This window comes from Streptopelia decaocto (assembly GCF_964273445.1).
Source record: "Streptopelia decaocto genome assembly, chromosome: Z".
Classification (NCBI taxonomy): domain Eukaryota; kingdom Metazoa; phylum Chordata; class Aves; order Columbiformes; family Columbidae; genus Streptopelia; species Streptopelia decaocto.
The window spans coordinates 51,179,553-51,200,620 of NC_138657.1; the positions used below are offsets into that span (position 1 = coordinate 51,179,553).

Genomic DNA, 21,068 nt, shown 5'->3' on the forward strand with positions numbered 1-21,068 from the left:
CAGCCAGGTCACTTTTATGTCAAAATCTCCTGTTCTCCCCATCCATCAGGGCCAGCTTTAATAATTCCCTCCCCTTCCTGTATGTATCTTGAATTATTTGCCAGGCCTATACACTGACATATGCATACTGCTCTTCTTTAATAAAACTGAATTTTAGTGAATTCACAACTCAGAAGAATTAACCCTTTTGCAAGTGGGACAGGTTTTCAAAGCTTGTGATGTAGTCCCAGTGCAGAAAAAAACTCCAAAGCTTATCAGTCCTTAGTACCCTAGAGAGTTGTTTTATTGCCAGTGGGCTACAAAAGAAACCCCCAAGTGAATTAATATCAAACCACACACACAGCATTTATGTGTGACCCTCTAGCAAAGGAGAGAGTGAGCACATGAGCATCTGAGAGGCACTTACATGTCCATGTACTCAAGGAAGAAGTAAAGCACTGTACTGAACATCAATTATCACCCTGACTCAAAGGACCAAATCCTTATCTGAGTTGCAGAATCAGAACCCAACTAAGACTAATGAGAGGTGCTCTGATATAAAAAACAGTGGACTCTGTCTTACTATTTTTAGTATTTTCTTTTTAAAGTTGTTTCTTCTGCACCTTTGTTCTTTAAGGGAGTAACTCCAAAAATGAGGACAGATTTTTGGCAGCTAAAGAGGAAAGTGGGCAGCCGGTTTCAGCAAAGCCACAAGCCATTTACAGAGGCTGAGGATTTGGCAAATTGTCTATTAAAGGAAGCGAGCTTCTTTCCAAGGAGGAAGATTGTGAATTAGCACAGCAGATATTTTCAGCAAAGCTTGGTATTAAATTGTTATGTTCCAGTGTACAGCATGAGGAGACATACTGTGTCATTGACATTTTAATGACCTTTTCTGTCTGCAGCTCTGCTTAAAAATCAGTGGCTTGATGATGATCATCACTGCACACACTTAAACTGACTTAGCGGCAGAGCTGAGGAAGGGTATGGACAAAAGCAGATTATAAAAGCCTTGTTCTGGCATGTATAAGCAATGGAAAAGCAGAAACTTCAGCTGTCCCTGCAGTCCATTGTATGGGAATGCCACAAGAATGGCGAGGAGGAGCATTGTAAGTACACTCAAGTGACTGTAGCTGGGGTGTAGAAAAGCACATAAACCACAAGTAGAACCTCTGTGTTTAGATAACAGGCCTGTGAATAATTGTAAAGGCACCTTGCCATACATCCTTGAGATTCCTACAGACAAAGACCAAAGCAATGGTGCAAAATGCAGAATTAGTGCACAATGGATTCTCCCTTATTTCTAATGGGATAACCTGTCTAGCACACCCTGCTGAGACCAGTCTATTTCATCTTTTTGTCTTACAGCTTTCCGTAAGATGAAAGTACAATATACCGTCCTATTGCTGCTGAAGGTACATCATGTCCTGTTGGAAATGAAGTGGAAAACCTTATTCAGATGGTCACTGACTACAACCAGAACTTTGAACATGATGCTTCATCCAGTTGTAATTCTGTTATTCTAACACTATTGTTACTTGAAATTATTTTATGTATAAGAGTCTGGCGCACATCTAAGCAAAGACACCTGTTTGTTGTGAGAAATTCCCCAATACTACAATTTATAGTGATGTTTTACACTACTGAAGCTATTTTCTTAGACATAAGTTCACATGCATGTTAACACTATATATAGATGATATTAACATTCAAACCAAGCAGTTTACCAAATAATTGGACTCTTACCACTGAACTACAATATGCCACTTATTTATGACATAGAGGCAAGAGGTAACTGCACTATCACTCTATGAGAGAACAAAGTGGGTTGACTGTAGTCAGGGGGTCGAGTGTGGCGGGTGCACTCAACGCCCCCCAGCCAAACCAGCACCCATCTGGTCCAGGCTTCAGAGGAGGGAAGGGCCTGAGCCGCAGCCAGGCCAAGAGCTCCTTCCAGGAGACCCACAGGGAAGCAGAACAGCAACTGAATGCCGGTGGCTTGTGGGCGCAGGGAGTCTTGTGCAGACTTTTCCTACTGTATGTGATTTGACTACAAGTCAACCACTTCATTCTATAAATATGACAGCCTGGATGAGCCCACTTTGGGCTCTCCCTGCTAAATAAGTGAGCGGTATGGTAATGGTTTTACTACTCACAGGTCAGTGGATGAGCCTAATTCAAGTTCAATATAGTAATCATTCAGCTTAAGTAGATGTGTGTTAAATGTAATTAATTATTTAGAGATATAAGGTTGTATGATTTTCAATATGCTCTTTGCTTCATGTTACTTGGTAAGCTGGATTTCCTAAAATTTTAAGCTGTAAAGTTCTCGTCATATTTACTAAAAGCAACTACAAACTACACTGAACACTTATAAGATAAGGCTTATTTTGCACTTTGCTAAGAAAGGATTTATTCAGACAAAAGAGTATATACAAGGCTATGGACCAAAACCAATGTCTACAGCTGAACAAAACAAAGGCCCCTGTGGAATCAGAGAGTGGGGATCCAATGAGGAACAAGAGGACCTAGAGGTGAAACTTTGCTGGGGGACTGGATCTTGTTGTGAATGGTCTGCAAAGATATAAAAATTTGTAGTTTTCTATGCCTGGGGGGACCTCTGCGCAGGTACCCATCTTGAGCCAGCCCTTCTGTTATTCTACTACATTCAATTTTTCGTTTTCTAAGAATTTGTCTCCTGAAAGTCTGCTCTCCATACCATTATCAGGCCTCACCTGCAAGTTTGCCTCTGGAGTTCTAAAATACAGACGCCAGAGCGAACGGTTATCAGGGAGAGAAGAATCCTGAAAGTTTGCTTTTGCAAATGGGCACAGGCCTCGCCCGGAAGTTTGTCTCTGGAGCTCCAGGACACAGCCCCCGGAGCAAAAGGTTATCACTGGGGAGAAGATGCCTCAAAGTTTGCTTCGTGAACAGGTACGAGCATCTGGAGAGCAGGTCAGCAGCATTCGGCTTGGCATGTTTCCACCATGCAGTAAATAACAGAGTGCACCCGCCACCGAACTCTTTTAAGTTGCACTGCTCTTTAAGAAATCTAAACATTGTTCTGCAGCAAGCAGAACCTTAAATTACTCCCCCACAACATCCATCTAGCCCTTGATCTGGTTCCTCCCACTCTTCTGGGGAATACTGAGCCCCAAAAGAGGGAGGCAGAGCAAGGTTTCTGAAGCAGTCAGCAGAGCTGACCACTGCTGAATAGGGAGCATTTCAAGGAGAAACCTATTCTGTGTAAGGAACGTGCTTCATTTGAGCACACTCCTTTTAAAGCCAATTGCAAATCTTAACCCTTTCAGTCATTCACGTTGTATGGGGAGAGGAAAAAAGTTCCCCTCTCCCTTCAATTCATTTCTAGTGTCATTTGGATTCTCAAACACAAGTTTATACTACTGAGGAAAAATGGGAAAAAATTAAGGAAACAATGGACTGTTTCTTCATGGAAGCCTGTTAACTATGCAGGAGGTTCTTCAGTCATAAAACTCTGCGGCTTTTTATTCCACATCTTATTTCCACTGTTCTGTAAGAGTTTGATTTGAAACACATAAAGACAAAATTTCTCTTTCACCTTTCATTTGCGTAATTAAGAAAATATTAGTAAGGGTCTTACTGAAGGCTATTCCCTGCTTACCATACTATTAGAAACAGCCTAAACTCAAGCCTCCAAAGAGCAGAAATTGTTCATCCTTGTTCATAACCATGAGAGCATAGCCAGAGCTGAGGGCTCCTGAGGACTGGCAGGTTACATCCCACAGACCCCAGCCGGGGAACATGATAACTGCCCCAGCCCAGGGCAGCAGGCAGCCCTGGGACAGGGATGGACAGACACCAGCTGAGCTGAAACAGCCCCAGGCCACTGAGCTCAGGTGAGGGGAGGCTCCATGCAGGGTTGGGCAGGGCCAGCAAGGCTTGGCAGTGCCCTCAGGGACCTGAAAACAATTAAGAGAACAGTATTTATGCTACCTGTCAAGACATGTGTGTTAATCTTTTTTTTTTTCCTATAATTAAGGGTTTAAACAGGCTTTCAGAGAATCTTTGCTTCCTGATTTAGCTCTTTTTCAGCAGACATTGCTGCACCATACTCTTTCATGAAGAAATCATGTGGCATCATGCTCAAAGCAGTAAATAAGCACTATTCTACCATCAGCAAACTCAAATGATGGGAACCATCTTTTTACCATACACCATTATACGATCCAAAATGATTGCAGGATGCTGCTGAAACAACAATGAGGCTACTGGAAGTGAACTACAGGTGTCAGCTTGGCCTGTAGGAGTTCGTTTGCCTATAGCATAATCTGCTTTAAAAGTCCCCGGAGCACTTCTCTATAACATTATGTGGAGAATAACAAATTTTCTGCATGATAAATATTGTTGGGCTACAAGTACTAATCATCTCTACCAAATCCTTAGGTTTGCTAATTTATCAGCCCAGACAAGAAGGTTTAGAATTGCTACTGAGGTTGAACGCACTATGTAGCATATGCTGCACAAAAATTACTAACAGTCAGTGAGAGCACCTTAGTGATATCTACATCCTCGTCACAGCTGGGACATGACACACTGCAATGTGTAACTTCAGCTGATGTCTCCTCTGCTGAATGAAAAACTCTTGCACTTCTTGGTAAAAGTAACAGTAAGATTCCCTAAAAAAAAAAAACCTTACAGAAAAGGATGAAGCTGTGACAATTTAGGAAATACATAAGCAAAGAGATTACATCAAGGAGAACGAGAGTTCACGGTAACGCTATGGAGTGTTTAGTACAGAAATCTAAGTAAATGGCTAAAACGGAAACAAATTAAGAAAACAAAGCTCTTTTCCTAAAGCAGAACGAAGCTAGTTCATGAAGTAATGACTGTATATCTCCAGTTCCCTCTGATAAAAGGAGACAGAGCTTCAGACTTCCTCTATGGGCTTGGTATCGTTACCCATTTTTGAGGCATTAGACCATTTCAAAATACCTAAGATACCTTTTAAAGCTGTAGTGATTTTTGTCAGTTATGTTAAGGTCCTTGTTAATAATGGTCTGCTCTAGCTACTCATGGCATCTTTTGCTATCATCTCTGAGTTGCAACAACTATTATTCAGAGGGAACTACAAATATGAACTATGCTGTATGAATTTGAAGTGAGGCATGTTCTCTGTCCCAAACACTTTAGGCTGAAGAGAGACATTAGGATACATTAACACAAAATAAGATACAGGAAAGAAAAACCAAAACGAAACCAAACAAACACACCCCTACACACACACACACACATGAAAAAAAACCAAACCAAAAACAACAAAAACAAACAAACAAAAAAACACCACAGGTCAAAGGAGGAAATGTGATAAAGAGAAAACTAATCAAGGGCTGAGATCACAAATGTATGCAGAAGGTTTTTAGCTGCACAAACAGAATGAATTTTGATTATATCAAATGGATGTAAGAGGACTTAGTAAGTGGGCAAATGGGGCAGAGCGAGAAAATAAAGGAGTGAGAGAGTGTGGCAAGCAAACATTAGAGTGAGATTATGAGGCAGAAAAATAAGAACAGTACATTTGTCACTTGTGACAGTGACAACACTATGATGCCAGGAGGAAATACAACCTCGATTCCGTGGTTGACTCTTTCACTGGTTCCCTGAGAAGAGCCAGGCTGGAGACCTGCAGAAGAGCACTGTGGTGTTCTTTGCTTATGCCAGTTTTTATGCTATCAAGAATCTCTGGGGTGTTTTAGTATGGATTCAGAGGGTCTTGAACTTCATGTCCTTTGGGGGCACTTGTCCACGCCAGCACTTGTCAGAGTGACAAGTAGGACTAATGACTCAGTGGTTAAGTCCAACCAATGCACCTTTCAGAAGCAAGGTGTGGGGAGGTGGGGTGTTGGTGCCACAGCACAGAATTCACTCAGTGAGTTCTCTGATGTTCCGTAAGTCTACCAGGGAATCTAAAATTACAACACTGGAGAAATGTTACTCCCAGCCCCCATTTTCGCCAGCTCTAGTCTAGCCCAGGTAGCCAGCGAGCTAAGTCAGACAGACCCCTGTGTGGCAGGCGAACTCCTGCTCAACGTTTCCACAACTCCAGAAACTTCTTGACCTGATTATGGTCATGTATACACCCCAACTTCTAACTCCAAAGCCTAGTTCTAAGGGACAGAGGCCCCGCTTTGTGTTTTCTTATGAGACAGATCATTCTGTCACTAATTCTAGTGGTTTGCGATAGCAGTCAGTGTGGACGCTTTGGACCTGGATGGCAACATAGTGGCAAAAATGATAGTTGGATTCACATGAATGATGAATCGGACCTCAATAATCATTCATTTACTTACCCTCAGATCAGCAGAAGACCCTTTGCTGATCTCTGTGCAGGACATTAACAAATCACTGACCCTTTAACTCAAATGGGAGCAATGTAATCATTGTAGCTGAAGGTTTAGGGAGAACAAGGGAAGAGCCTATACTTACATTTCCTGTGGTTGGTTGCTTGGCATGGCAGATGCTGGTTTAGTGATTATATTCTCCAACCTACCCATAAGGCCATGGGGCGGGCCTTGAATGGCACCATGGCATGCCCCAAGGTTCCACAGGAAGCTACTGAATACAGCTCTGTGGGATGTTGATGATCATTCTCTAATATATAGGAAACCATTAAATGCCTCATGGTGCATCAAACACCCTGTGGATGATAGCAATGAATGCCCCAGTGCATGTGTTAATGATTCATTACACTGCCCTCTTAACTGTAAGTGGGCCAGGTACAAACATACACATGGAAAAGTGTAAAATATCTCCAGCATGTGTAAAAAGTGTAAAGTATCTCTTCTTTGGAATTGCCAAACGGAGATGGGATGCAAAAATGTAGATGAAATGCCCCTGTTGTGGCTATATCCCCCTGCTCAAGATGCTTTGATACAGGGCTGCCTCTGCAGTAACATCAGCTATCTGCAATCCTTCATCCTGAATTGCAGTAAAACCATGCAAAAAAACATCTACTGCCCAACTATTATTACCATGCCAGGTTGATGCCAAACATCATTTATCTCTGCACCCCTGATTTAGTGTGGGCGTGTTCTGACGGCCACCTATATTCCTGACCATACTCAACCACTCCACAACTAGCCTGCACAATAGCTGTGCTTTCTCTCAGTCTATTGACCAGGAAGGACCCATACCAAAGCAGTGTTGAGGCTGTATACCAAGGGATTTACACACGGGATGGCAGAAAACCTTGGCATGAGTGCAGCTGGTATCGACTTTTGGGATGGGAGTTGCTCTGACACAGAACCAGCAAGCTATTCTAAAACTAGGCCTGCAGATATCAGCATTAGCCTATGCCACGTTAGTTTGGGACTCCTAAAAAATCAACTACAAGTAAAATGAACCTTCAAAACTCAGCCATTCTGGAGTTTACACTGTTAAAGAAGAAAGGTATATGTGAAGTGCTGAACGTATCAGTAGACAATTGTTGCATCCGCATCCTGAATGTATTGATGCCACTTCAGGACCTAATCAACGAGATTAACAAAGTAGCCAAGGACTCAGAGGCGTTTGTTGCCACACTAGGATCTAATTAGTTGGAAAAGTTTTTTGGCATATATTTTATCTCTCAGGGTGGCTAACGAGTCTTCTCCAAACTTTAATAATATTTGTAGGTTTGATTATTATAATCTGCATTATTATAAGTGTGCAATAATGAAACTTCTGGCCACCGTGGAGTATTCTCCCTCAGAATTTGTTCAGGAAATTTATGTTCCCTTAAAACCCATTCATGTGATTGATGTGCCTCTGAAATCTTTGTCATACAATTGTTTCTGTTGTTGACTGACTACTGATTGCTGATATCAATTTGTAACAGCCAGAAAACAATGCAGAATGATGATCCACAGAGGCTGTTAAAACTCACCAACACTGTGTTCCCTTTTAACTTCGGAGGCAAGAGATGACTACACCACTACTCCAAAGAGACCAGCTGAAATGTGACTATGGTCATTGGGTGGATGCGTGGCACCTTCTGCCCCATGCCCCTGCCCTGCTTCCTACTACTCCAGAAACTTCTTGACCTGACTATTGTCATGTATGCCAGGCAGTGGGGGAGTGGGTAAGGCAAGGCCTCACAGTAGACTGACCCTTAGCCACTGAGATGCCTTGGTCGAGAGAAGTGTCATGTGACCATATATGACCACAGATCTGATTCGATCTAGGGTATAAATGGGGCCCCATCAGAGACCCCATTTGAGTTGGTCCTCCTTGGAGCAGCGAATCTGCAGTTGGAGATGCTCCCCTTGGGCTGGGATGCTGCTGAAGGACACTACGAGGACTGAGTGCCTTCATCTTACTGGTGAGGGATCATACCTTCTGGACGCCCTTGAGTGCCCTCACCTTATGGGTGGGTGATTGTGTCTTCCAGGCTGCCCTTGAGGGTCCTCATTTCATGAGTGGGTGAGTGTGCACTTTGAATCATCATTCCTGTGTGTTTAATGTGTAGCTGTAAGATCCCAGCCAGTATCTTGAACCTGTGGTTTGCTAAACATCATCGGAGTGATGAATAACTTTGGATAAACCCAGTTAAAATTGGTTTCCTGTTGAATGATTTTTGGTTAGAATAAGGTATGCCACCTGTCTGGTTTAATTTTGGGTTGCCTCCATGATACCTGTTCACGTTTCAGTCTCTAGAACTACATGATTGCTCAAAAAAGCCCCAACCCCTTCCCTGTTCACATCCATTTCTTCCCAGTACTAACACCACAGGCAGCAGCCCCCTGGCTGTTTTATTTGGGTCTCTGTGATGGGCTCCCACTGACAGACCTTCCATTTCTCTAGCTGCATTCCATGAACAGGCTGGACACTTAAATAAAAAAGTGTGGTGCATGAGCCCTGCTTCAGCTTTGCAAGACATCCAGCAACATCTGGATGGAAGACAGGAGTAGGGTCACTGATCACTGTTGCTAGAAGAGCAGAGTGGTGGAAGCGTCAGTTGGAGGCAACAAAGAATACAAGCCCTTCCAGGGGAAAACAGTGCAAATGTACCTGGATCATGCTGCTCCAGCTGCCCCTCCCAGTGAGCAGCCTCTACAGCTCTTAGTTCCCAGATTTGTAAATTTTCTTCCTCACATCGCTGCTTCAGTTTGCTCATCCTTTGGATGAAATGATGACAGCAGCTGCATGTCAGTGCTGGGACATGTGAGGGGATACCTTTTCACTTTGGGGATGCTGAACCAGGGAGTCATGCTCACTGTTGCACAGCCTTTAAGGAGGTCAGCGTGACAAGTGTTAAACCAAAAGGAAAGCTATAAATGTAGAGGGAAGACTATAAGTGGAGGAAGACAATAAATGAAAATGGACGTTAGCCCCTCTTGCAGACTTCAAGGATATAATAAAGCTATGACATCAATTATAACTTTAACTGTTGCACACCCTGTATCAATCAGAGTAATTCATTCCAGTTACTTATGACGCTCAATGTTAAATCACATTAAATCAAAATCACCAATAGTGGGAATTTATAAGATCTGTTTTGCTGCAGACACATTAATGGTCTAGGCTGGAAAAAAAAAAATCAATGGTACATTTCAACACAAAAACCATCTGAGCCTTTACTATAGAAGTAATAAGGCATTTATTTTTTTTCAAGAGCCCTGCATTCACAATATCCCCTTTCAAAAGAAAACACCCTTCCGTCCCATTTTTATGAGGCTAATTTGTAGTATGTCACCACTGTGAGACTTTAGAATGTATTCAGAACAAGACAATAAGAGTAAGCCACAGATGAACGATGTGTAGTAAAAATCAATAAACCTTATAACTAGTCACTAAGGGAACTTATTTTATGCCTATAAAAATAAAACAATTATAGCAATATTAATGGCAGATTCATCATAGTAATATAAAAAGTCCAAGTGTGCTTGTCTGTTGGGAATCTTTAATTCATCCTTCTGTATTAAGTATTCACAAGGTAGAAGAAAGGAACTGACTTCAAGAACAAGTTTTAACTTGTAGGAATTCACCCTGTCAAAAACAAAACAGAACAAAACACAAAACCAAAAAAAAAAAAATCAGTAAAACTTTAAAAACATTTTTGACAATCAATATAACTGGGATATGTAGGAAAGGACAAAGGTTAAAGCCTTAAAAACCTGACCAGTAGATCTGATTTTTTTCATGTCATGATTAGTGATTTCATATTACTGTGTACTGTGTTAACCACACTGTAACAAAACAGGTGGTACAGCCACATAAAATATTTATTTTGTGGTAATGCAGGTTAAGCACAGCAAGGGACTTTTTTTTTTTTTTTTAAATTGACAGGTCTTCTGGTTTTAGGCATCTATTCAGGGGGTGGGGGGCAATACACATATAACAGAAAATTTGCCTATAATTTATAGCACACAGAGCTTCTCTAAAACAGGTATTAGAGGTTTAAGTTCCATTAATACCATAAAAAGGTGTTACCATGGGCCTTTTTTGAGTCTATCCGGGTCAACTGAAAGAGGTCCACTGCCATCTGGCTTGAGCCCTGCATTGATCACTGGGAGAGGACAATCCCACAGGCCCAGCAGGGACACAGGGGGTGGCTGCAGGTGCCCACCAGCAACTGAGCCCTGGGAGAACCTCTGGGAACGCACACCAGCAGCTGTGTGGCACCTGCAGCCCCTGACATCTACAGCTATGACACATCTTTCAAAGTGGCCCATAGACACTAAGAATAAAACAACTTTTTTTCTTTCTTCTGATTGCCAAATTGTTTAAGGCAGGTATAAAAATGAATGCATTCAATATACATTTTACATAAAACAAACTAGATTACAGCATAAAACAAGTAACCAGGCAATGGCATTAAAGTCTCTCTTCTAAAACCGGGTAATTGTAAACATTAAAAAAAGGACTGCAGGACTATTCAAGTAATAAAACCATCACAGATGTCTTCTGGTATGCAGGCTATTAGGTTATCTGCCATTCAAGATTATCAAAAAAGACATTTCATTATTCACAGAAGTTCATTATCTCCATTTAAAATCTATACATTATATACAACACAGTTTTTGTGGTACTAGAATCCCCATGCCTTCCAAAGGTATAATTTTTCACAATACACAATTACAATGAAAACAGTGAATACAGTAACATTTTACACTTATGCATCTTAATAGGAGCCACCAAATAGACGTCTACATTGTACCAAAGTGTCATCACAGTTAGCCTCTCTGAGAGCTTGTGGGAAACATCAGAAGGGTATGCAAGGTTCAGGCACACTGATACATAACATTATTTATTTACAATTGGAAAGGGAAAAAAAAAAAGGAAGAAGAGAAAAGAAACAAACAGCCTCTTGCGGTTAACGCTTTCTAAACATGACAAATACATATCTCCTTTTACTGTGTGGTTCGCAACTTAGCAGCAGACCCTGTGTGCGAGCCCTGGTACTGATACAAAAAAAGTAAAGAATATATATATATTTTTATATATATATGTATATATATATATACGCATATATATATATATATAAAAACAGAAGTCTAATTACAGCAACATTTGTTACTCTGTGATAAAATCTGCAATTTACAAAAATGAAATGACTGGTTTTTGCCTGCCATTAAGGCATTTCAAATTAACACCATGGAACTGATGTCTGTAATAAAGCGCTTCCTCATGTGATCCAGTCACATGACAATGTACATCTCCAAACTCATTCTCTGAAAAGAGAAAGAAGAATGTTTTAGTATGCAATATCCTTTCCTCCTAGTTTTTTCAGCATCTTGGATACTCCATGAAATGAAACATGCACAGTACTCTCAGTCCCAAGAAGGCAAGACAGACAGCCATGTCCTTGTCCCTCCCCTGCTGGGAACAACATAACAACAGATAACCTGTGTCAGGATTTATGTTCTGGGTCCTGAAACCATAGCATCCACCAGCTACAACCCTTTCTCACTCAAATAATTCCAGCTAAGAGCCTTACATGGCTGCTTGTTTTCAGAGTCAGCTTCCAGAAAGACACCCATAGTCATGGAACGTTACAGTACTATTTAACACATTAAACTCTGAGACTTAACATGGCAGTGATGAAAGAACCCCTAAAGTTTTGAGTTTTTCACTTGAGATGGTATCATTATAATACAAAAGAGTCTCTGTCCTCTTGAAGAGTAAGGATGATGGTTGAAAAGCAAATTCTACTGAAAACCTAGTAAATAACTGAGAAGCAAACACGTGAAATGGGTATGTAACTTAAATACGATATGACTTCTCATGGACTCCCAAGCAAACTTCTCTGAAAGTAAAATCAGCAAACCAGGCAGACTTGCAGAACAGATAAAATCCTGAGTTTTCCTGGTAGCACATGGATCTAACTAAACATGAACTTTAAAACCCTTTGATAAAAAATCTGGATGTTAAATCATAATCACTCTTTCTATCTCAATACTGATCCTTAAAACACAGTCTATGGAAAATCTCAGAATACATACTACTTGTTCCTTAACAATGACCTATGTTAGAGCTAAGGGACGTAAGTAAGGACAAAATGTCACCTTAAAGAGAATAAAACTACAATTAAGGCAAAGTCTCAAGTTTTTCTTCATCTATAAAAACTGTGTCAATCAAAAAACTGCAGACGATCAGGCTATAAAAGCTATGATTTGCTTTGTCCTCTCTACATTAAGATATATAATTTAAGATTTACTGGCTATTTACCTTCTTTGTGCAGGAAACATACCAGATGCAGATGCCTGTGCAGCCACCTGCTGAGTGGCAACAAGGGCAGCAGAGGTCAATCCTGAGGGAAAGAAGAAACGAAGGAATGTTGATGTACTTCTGGGTTTAATACATTTGTGTGCTCAGAGAAATGTTAGGAAGCATTTCTAAGGCAAGCAGACAAAAAAAACCCACCAACAGAAAATGGTGGGGTTTTAACACTACATAAAGGGCAAATGTCTCAGGCAACAGTGTTAAGACAGTCTGCCCAGTATGATCAATATGCCTTCATACAGTAAACTGAATTGTCCTTGGTAGATATTTTACAAGAAAATACAGCATTCCTACTTATTGTATTCCTTTCCAAGTACTGCACTGCATGATGCTAAGTGGTTTGTATGAGTTCCTGAACAGGAAGCTCAGTAGAAATATCAAGTACCAGGAAACAACAAGAACCAAAAGTCACAGTGAATTACAGAAACGACATGCCAGCTGCTCAGAATACAATACTTTCATAATAACTTATCATTTTTACAGTTTTCCTACTGAACAAGCATAATGCATCCCAAAAGGCATATGGAATCACTGAATCAAACTGAGAAATGTCAAGACATCTACACAGGAAAAATAACTGCTGAGACACCAAGTGAAGGTAATGAATTAATGTCATTTAGCTACCAATTGTGATAGCATGTACTTTGCTGCATGGTAGGAAACCTCCTTTAATTCAGCTGGAGTTCAGGGTTAGAGAAAAACAGTCCAAGACTGGTATAAAACCTAGGGAGAATGAATCACATCTTATTGTGCTGCTTTTTCCCTGACTGCAATTTTGTGCAGTGCATTTGCCAAAATACAAAGAGTCCTTTTTCAGATGGTCAAATTATAACAAGCTCAAACCCTTGTGACTGCAATGCCTTGTACATAAAATACGTTCAGTATAAAAAGCTTTTGTCTTTGCTACACTCCTTCCACTGCTTACACAACCCTAATTATACAAAAAGGAGGTTGTTTGGTTTGGTTCTTTACTGCCTTTCAGCCTGTTAATGCCAGTTTGCAGTAGGAATCAAAACATTCATGTGAATGACAGCCTAGCTGTACATCTTTAATAATGTTACAACACTCAGTTTTGGAAAAAAACAGTTGGTGTTTCTCAGGCATGAAACTATTCATTTGCTGTTAGTCCATGCTGTGAATTTTCAAGGCTTCTTCCCAAATGTAAAGCACTTTCAATTTAACAAGGGCATCTCTCTTCAAAATGCTTCATGTAGGCATGATTTCCTGTGTCAAGGTAACAACTCCATGAGGCAAGCTAATCCCACCACTGGGAATCTTCTGCTCACCTTGAAATGGGTCATATTGTCCAGGTATAAGGGGGTAACCCATTCCAACATGTGTGTGATGGTGCGTATGGAGATGCCGCTGGCTAAAAGGAGAATGACGGTCTCGTTCCCTTTCTGCTTCCCGTTCACGCTCAGCTGCTGATTTTTCCACAGTCTAGTAATAAAGGTGAAAGAAAACTAATGTGAGAATTTTAAAAGTGACAAAATCACAACAAAACCACACTTGCCATTACCTGGCAACAACCTTTTAAATTCAAATTATAAAGCTGACATATTCTGAAGAAGTAGTATCTCTACTGGATTATTTGCACTCGATTCTAATCTAAAACTGGTGTTATCTGGATAATGGAAGATTTTCCAAGGCACAGAGATTTTGAGGCAACACGCTGCAGGTTGAAGCTACCACAATGACTTCTGGTTTTGGGTTCCCTTAAGATTGGCTGACTTGGCAACGCCTGAACAACCTAGTTAAGCTGCTGAAAGCTGATGTAAATGAATCCTCAGCCTGTTTTAATGCACTCAGGGGATCAAGACTGCCTGAATAGCAAGAAAGCCCTTTTAAAAATAGAACTGGAGTCAGTGACTTGCTCACAATTAAAACTAGCAGCAGCTTATTTGAAAGTAAAATAAGTGTGTTTGCTCCAACATGGAAATCTTCAGAAATGCAGGCTGGTAATCTGCTATTTGGAAGTTGTGGCTTCTTGGCAAATATAGGGAAGGGGTATTACCAAATCCCACAGCACAACTTCTGATTTCATTATCGGTTTCCAAACAGGAGTTTCCTGTTTAACTGCAATAAACTGTGCACCAGGAGGTATCTCTAAATCTGTGTTTCTACATGAGTCCACTCAATTAAGATAGGAAGACTCTGAATGCAGAACTGACGCTAATACATCGTGACTATAAATCGCATTTATTTTAAGCATTACTAAAAAGAAGCATCATGCATTCAGAACTTGATGCCAGACTGTGTGCTTCTTAAAATGATATTCTCTACCCCTCCCCATATGTACCACTCATCAGTAACAACAGATGACGCCTTACAACAGGGGACTTGCTGCGATACTGGTTGGCATGCTGCTGGAGCAAATCCAGTGCTTTGGACTCAGTGGTTGATTTCACATTGATGCTTGGGCTCGTATTGACTTTCTCTGCCTCTTCTCTCCCTGACATCTTCCCATAAACTGGATAATGAAATCCTGGAGAGAGATAGGCCCCTGCAGGTAAACAATAAATACCACATCAAGTTACTGGTTTTACACTTTGGTTATATCAAGGTGGGAGGAGGGGATGCCAGGACAGAGGATAACATCAAAAATGGATCATGTGACTATCACAATGCATCTTTGCTCTTCAATTTCTTCACCTAGTTTACCCTGATGAGTGGAGGTTATAAAGAGGTCTGAGCTGATAGCCATTTTAGTGAAGTTTAAGTGAAAGGAATAGTAACTATAATGATTCTGACACTAAGTGCTTAGAATATTTTTATAGGCAATAAATTATCTGTCAGTCTAACAGCAATAGCAGACTGTCAAGGGTTGAGAAAACTGTAGCGGAGAACTGTGACAGTTCATAAAAGGAACATCTTGTATTAAATCAGTTTCATCTACAGAACTTTCTCTAGTGGAAACACAAGCAAAACAAACGTCAGCCATGAAGATTCTAATTCAGCCTAGTTACTAACAGAAATATTAAAATGCAGGCTTTACTGCACTTTGAGGGTGTAAATCTTAACTAGTGTGCAAGGCAAATTTCAGAGTACATACCAGGATAGCTGTGCATTAGGACAGGAGAGACTGCGCGATAGGCTGGATGGTTGGGATCGTACATCTGTGGATAAGGATAAGCATGCAAGTACTGGATATATGATTGATGCTGACTCATCGGTGAGGAAACTGCTACTCTAGCACCCCGAGAGTCCTTCCAATTTACAGGAGTCTTTCGATCATCGTTTTTTATCTTGCTCTCATCCATTGATTGAGAATCAGAACGCTTGACCTCTTTAGGCTCCTCTTTTATGCTTGTTAATGAGACAGGAAGGTTAGGCAGGGAACTTTCCTTATTAGGTGTTTTTCTAGGGCTGTCTTCCTTTAACTTTTTCTCACGATCAAGTTCTTCTGATTTTTGCTGATCAAGGTACTTGGGCTGATAGACATAATGATGCCATGTTCGTGAATCTGGATCCTAATATGGAGGAGAAAAAAAATTTTGTTATGAACTTAGAAACCGAAGTAATATCATTATTGATACTTCTCATACTTCAGTTAATGTATTTTTAATACCTGTTTTAATAACATATCCCTCTTACACAGAGATTTGCTTGCTACAGAGTGTCTTGAGCTCAAAGCCAAACGAATATTCCCATGAAAGAGCAAGAGACTACAATCAAAATTAAATTCAATTGCTTCATCTTATATCCTTCTTCATGCCTTTAACTAGTTTAATCATGAAATACATATGCATTGTATCAAAGTCCTGAGACCATACTATTCATAAGATATTTTAATTAAAGCCCACGGAAAGATTTTCTCACTAGAGAGAAGAAATATCTGTGAACCACAAAATGAAAGCTGGCTAATGATATGCCACAGCACTTAGACTACCTGGAACAATGAACCTGAAAAACTGATTTAGCTGGAAAGATGCTAATGCTGCCTGATGTTACAGACATTTAGGAATCAGTGGAAGTCAGACACTAAGGCAGACTTCTTCAGCTGTCCGTCTTATTTCAAGTTTATAAAATTGCACATGGATAAGTATTTACAGGATCAGGACTACACATACAAGATATCATAAATTTATTTTTGCATAAAATATTCCATAGACTGGTTTATAGACATGTTATAGAATTGGGTAGGTGAGTTCTTTACAAGACCACACCAAATCACTGCTGAGCAGTAACAGGAAATGCAAGAGCTGACTGTAAACACTGTCTTCCATTGATACACATTTATGGCACATGCAACGGAAACATAAGCACACAAGTAGACGCTTGGACACTCTGGTTCAAGAACTCATCTGAATCAGAAGAAATATTCTCCTACTTGAGGCTGTACTACCCCACCTCCTTCAGAGCTCCCTAACGCCCAATCACCTGACCCCACCGCATCTTGAAAGACAGCCTGTAAGGGTGAAGTCTGGGATGTGCCACACACCAGAACATGAAAGCATCAAGGCTCCAGTTTAGAGCACAGAGACAGTCGCATTGCCTCGAATGAAGGCAGTCTGACATCTAAGAAGGTCAGCACAAAGCTACTGGATGAAAACCTGGTTCCACTGAAGTCAATGACAAACCATCACTAACTTCAGTGGAGAGCGGATTTCAACCATTGTGTAGGTCTGTAGGGGCCTGAGGTTGGCTGAGGAGAGAAGGGGAACTTAATGGTTTCAAAAAGGTCACCTTGGGTTAAGATAAAGAGCTGAGCTTCAAAGAACCAGCTCACCTATCTTTAGTAAATGCCAACTGCCATTTAACAAAAAAAAAAGAAACACTTCAAACCATGTTTCAAATATACTTTAGAAGTCCTCTCATAATGAAAGCTGCTTATTTTGCTTGAAATTTCTCATTTCTGAACTAAGCAAATTGCTTAGAATTTACATCTGAAAGAGAAATCTAATTCTATTTTATTCATGCATGTAATTTAAAATAGTCTATTCAGGTCTTAAGCTTGGATTCTGTCACCACCTTGCAAGATTTTTTTTTTCTTCTCAAACAGCTGAACTGAAAGGTGTGTTGGTCTATTCACAGACTAAAGCACTATCTAGTGTGAAAAAAAGGATGGCAGAGCTTGTTTGACTGCAAAGGTAGAAGAACATAGCAGAATCAGGGGTAAAACTTCACATGACTTAATAAATCAAGACACTCTTGCTCCATTTCCTGTGATCTCACCTGTTTAAACCTTGTGGTTGGATCTACTCCTGTTTGCTTCATGGAGTCCATAACAGATTTCATTTCCACAGCCTCCTTTATGAGTTGGTGATTTTCCATTTGTTTGGCTTTGAAACTGTCAGACTGAAGCTGCTGCTGGTGATTGGAAAGGATCTGTGATTTGCTTGTCTCCTCACCTTTGTTAGGGACTGATGACCCTATTTTAGTGTTATTTTTGCTGGACTCTGGAGTTGAAGGGGCCTTTGAGATAGTGGCAGATGGAATATTCTTCTGCTTGCTGTCATCCTTCCCAATCTCCTTCAAGGGGGGTTCATTCTTCCTTTCACAGTCCCTCCCAGTTTGTGCCATTTTCTGTTCTGCTAGTCTCTGGTCCTCATAATATTTTTCATACTGCTGCCTGTAAGCAGGGTTAGAGGCCATTATGGACTTTTGGTCCATATAGAGCCCATAGGCATACTGTCCATAATAAAGTGACTGAGCAAGTGCAGGGTGTCTTTGTGTTATTACTGATTGATGCTGTGGCTGCAAATTAGAGGAAGTGCTTTCGCTTTTCTTGGCATCTGATGGTTCTGCCTTCTCTTTCTTTTCAGCCTCTTCCTCAGTCTCTTTTTTGATCTTCAGTCCCTGTGGGGTACTGCTGTTCCCAGCTGCTGGGGCACTGACCTGTCCAGAGTGCATGTAACTTGGGGAATAATAAGGATCGTAGCCATGGTAATAGGGAGAATGGGACTCTTTCGCTTGAGCCGACTGTGCTGTGGCTGAAGAATGTCCCTTTACAACACCGTCCTTATTAGAAATAATATCCGACGGAGAGCTGGCCTTTGACCTCATGCCCTCTGACCTGCTGTCAGAGCCACCGTCATCAGCCGCATCAGAAATATCCGAGTAAGCAGGGCTGTTGGTTTTAGCAGCCACGCTATCGGCACCGTTTTGTGTCAATACGTGCAGTGGCGCCATGGCAGATTGTCCATTCACCAAAGTGCTGCATTCCATCCTGGAGGCGCTCCCTATGGAAGGGCTGGGCGCATTGTCTGTGAACGTGTAAACCTTATCAGCTTCAGCCTTAATACTTGCCATCCTGCTTTCTTGAGACTCTGACAGTCCATTAGCTAGCACTTCATTCTTGTTGAGATGGTCCTTTAAAAAATGTCCAGATAAGTCTTTCCCAGATCCTTTTGAATCCTCCAGTTTTCCGAGCTTAGGATCCATCTTGGGGCTTCCTGTCTCTTTGCTTTCTTTGTCTTTTAGCTTTCGCTTCTCCTTTTTCTTTTTGTCCTTGAGGGATGCGAGAGCTGGGTTTACAGTGCTTGGCTCTCCCATAATTGTAGGCTTTGGTTGAATAGGTTTTAGCGGAGGGCTCTTTGGTGTAGCCTGAACAACAGTTGTTGTTAGAGAGGGCAGTCCTGGTATTGTCCCTGTAGTGGTGGTTGTAAAGGCTGCAGTAGGTATAGCTATTAATTGGGGTGGAGTCGGTGCTGGCGCTGGGGCAATGGGCCTGGCTGTTTTCAGTTTGGAGAGGTTTTTATCCACTTTGCAATTGTTTGCTTTCTTGCCCTTATCACCCAAACTTTTTTTGTCGATTAACCCTTCAGCCTCCAATTTAGGCATTTCGGTTTGCAAATTGCCATCTGCTACCGAGCAATTATCCAGTGTGGCTGCCATATTAGAAATTACCGGAAGGCTGTTCAATTCACTGTTCAGACCCTTCTTTTTGCCAGAATTCTTGCCAGTTTTGGAACTGATAACTGAACTGGGGCCGTTGCTGGTCAATTCCCTTTTTCCTTTGGGGGTCCCCGGCGTAGTGATGGAGGAAGGAGACATTGGAGCTTTTAGTGGATCAAAACCAGGCAAATTTGTGCTTGGCTCACTGCATTCAAGTGCCACATTACTTAATGCCTCTTCACAGTCTGAAATTTTGTCTTCACCGTCAGGCTCAAACTCCAGTTTGTTTTCTGGGTCTAAATGTGCATGAGCCTGATGGTATCGTAGTCCATTAATGTGCTTGTACTTTTTGTTGCAGTTGGGGTGAGGACAGTCAATCAGCACTGGAGAAGAGCAGCCTTGGTCCAAAAAAGTAGTCTCAGGTTTCCCCTGTGGGGTGGTGGGAGTGCTTCTAGAGTTAGTACGAACACGTTTTCCAGATTTATTGTCCTCTGAACTGGAGTTCAAGTCTAGCTCCATTGGAGGCTTAGTTTTTCTCTTGTTTGTGGATGAGGGACTGGCTTTGACTTCATCCATGGCACAGTTCGGTGGTGTCCTGCGCCCACTTGAGTTAAGGCTGCCCCTCCTCCCCTTACCATTGGCACCACCTCGATTCTTATTTTGAAGTCCTCTGGACTCTGCAAAACTCGCATCATTCCCAGGTACAGCTGCAGCTGCAGCAGACCTTGCCCGCTTTCCCCTGCCCCGTCCTCCACGCATTTCCAGGTCACTTGTTGGTGATTCACAAAACCTATATAAACAAGAGCAGACTTCATGAGCAGGAGCTGTGAACTGAATAAATACCAAAAAAATATCCCGTCCAGTAACAGAACCATCATCATGTTAAAGGAAGGATGTCCTTCTTCTAAGTGAGAATGTTACAGTCCCAAAGGATAAGTCAACAAAAAAAGACAAAAATGGTAAGAACAAGACCACCTAATTAGAACAATAGAAAGATTTTCCAAACTTACAGAAAGGCATTTCTAAATTAATTGCCCTCTGAATCCCATCTATTCCCCCTTCCCTCTCAAAAACACAAAACAAAAAGAAATAAAAACCCCCACGCTACATTTCAGTGTGGAACAGAGAATAACTCATTTCACTGGTGCATGTTTTCAATTATAACCAGCTGTTTTTTATTAATCTCTGTACAGTCTCTTGACAGAGGTTGGGAGTGAAAATACAGCAGAGAAAAAACAGACTCCGAATGATTGCCTACCTAGGAGGGGCCCAGTCATGCTTTGTGCAGTCCAACAGTGTTCCCACATAAGTCTTGTTCCTCCACGTAACATTTACCACTAGGACACCTGCCAGTGGGAGAAAAACAAAGCATTATCACAGTCAGAACAAAAATTGAGGTAGGCTTTTTGTTTTGCTCTCATTTTTTCTCTCCTTCCCCACAAAGTGAGAGCTTTATTCTCATTTGCTTTCAAATGCTGTGGTCTATACTCTTCCTCTTTTCTGGTTTCAGT

The 21,068-nt window shown here is 41.2% G+C and overlaps 1 protein-coding gene across 3 annotated transcripts in view; it reads right to left on the reverse strand.

The window, feature by feature from the left end:
• Positions 1 to 11,508: 11,508 nt before the first annotated feature.
• ZNF608 (zinc finger protein 608) overlaps positions 11,509 to 21,068 on the reverse strand; it is a gene marked incomplete at its 3' end in the record, with an annotated part of 85,072 nt that continues 75,512 nt past the window's right edge. For 2 of the 3 annotated variants that reach the window (XM_082075111.1, XM_082075112.1), the window contains exons 4-10: positions 20,816 to 20,903; positions 17,896 to 20,347; positions 15,773 to 16,190; positions 15,051 to 15,223; positions 14,007 to 14,160; positions 12,667 to 12,748; positions 11,509 to 11,669 (exon numbers count right to left, since the gene is read on the reverse strand). In XM_082075111.1, the coding sequence (XP_081931237.1) occupies positions 11,663 to 11,669; positions 12,667 to 12,748; positions 14,007 to 14,160; positions 15,051 to 15,223; positions 15,773 to 16,190; positions 17,896 to 20,347; positions 20,816 to 20,903 (3,374 nt within the window). Of the gene's footprint in view, positions 11,670 to 12,662; positions 12,749 to 14,006; positions 14,161 to 15,050; positions 15,224 to 15,772; positions 16,191 to 17,895; positions 20,348 to 20,815; positions 20,904 to 21,068 lie in introns of those variants that run through there. The other variant, XM_082075113.1, reaches the window with a different exon arrangement.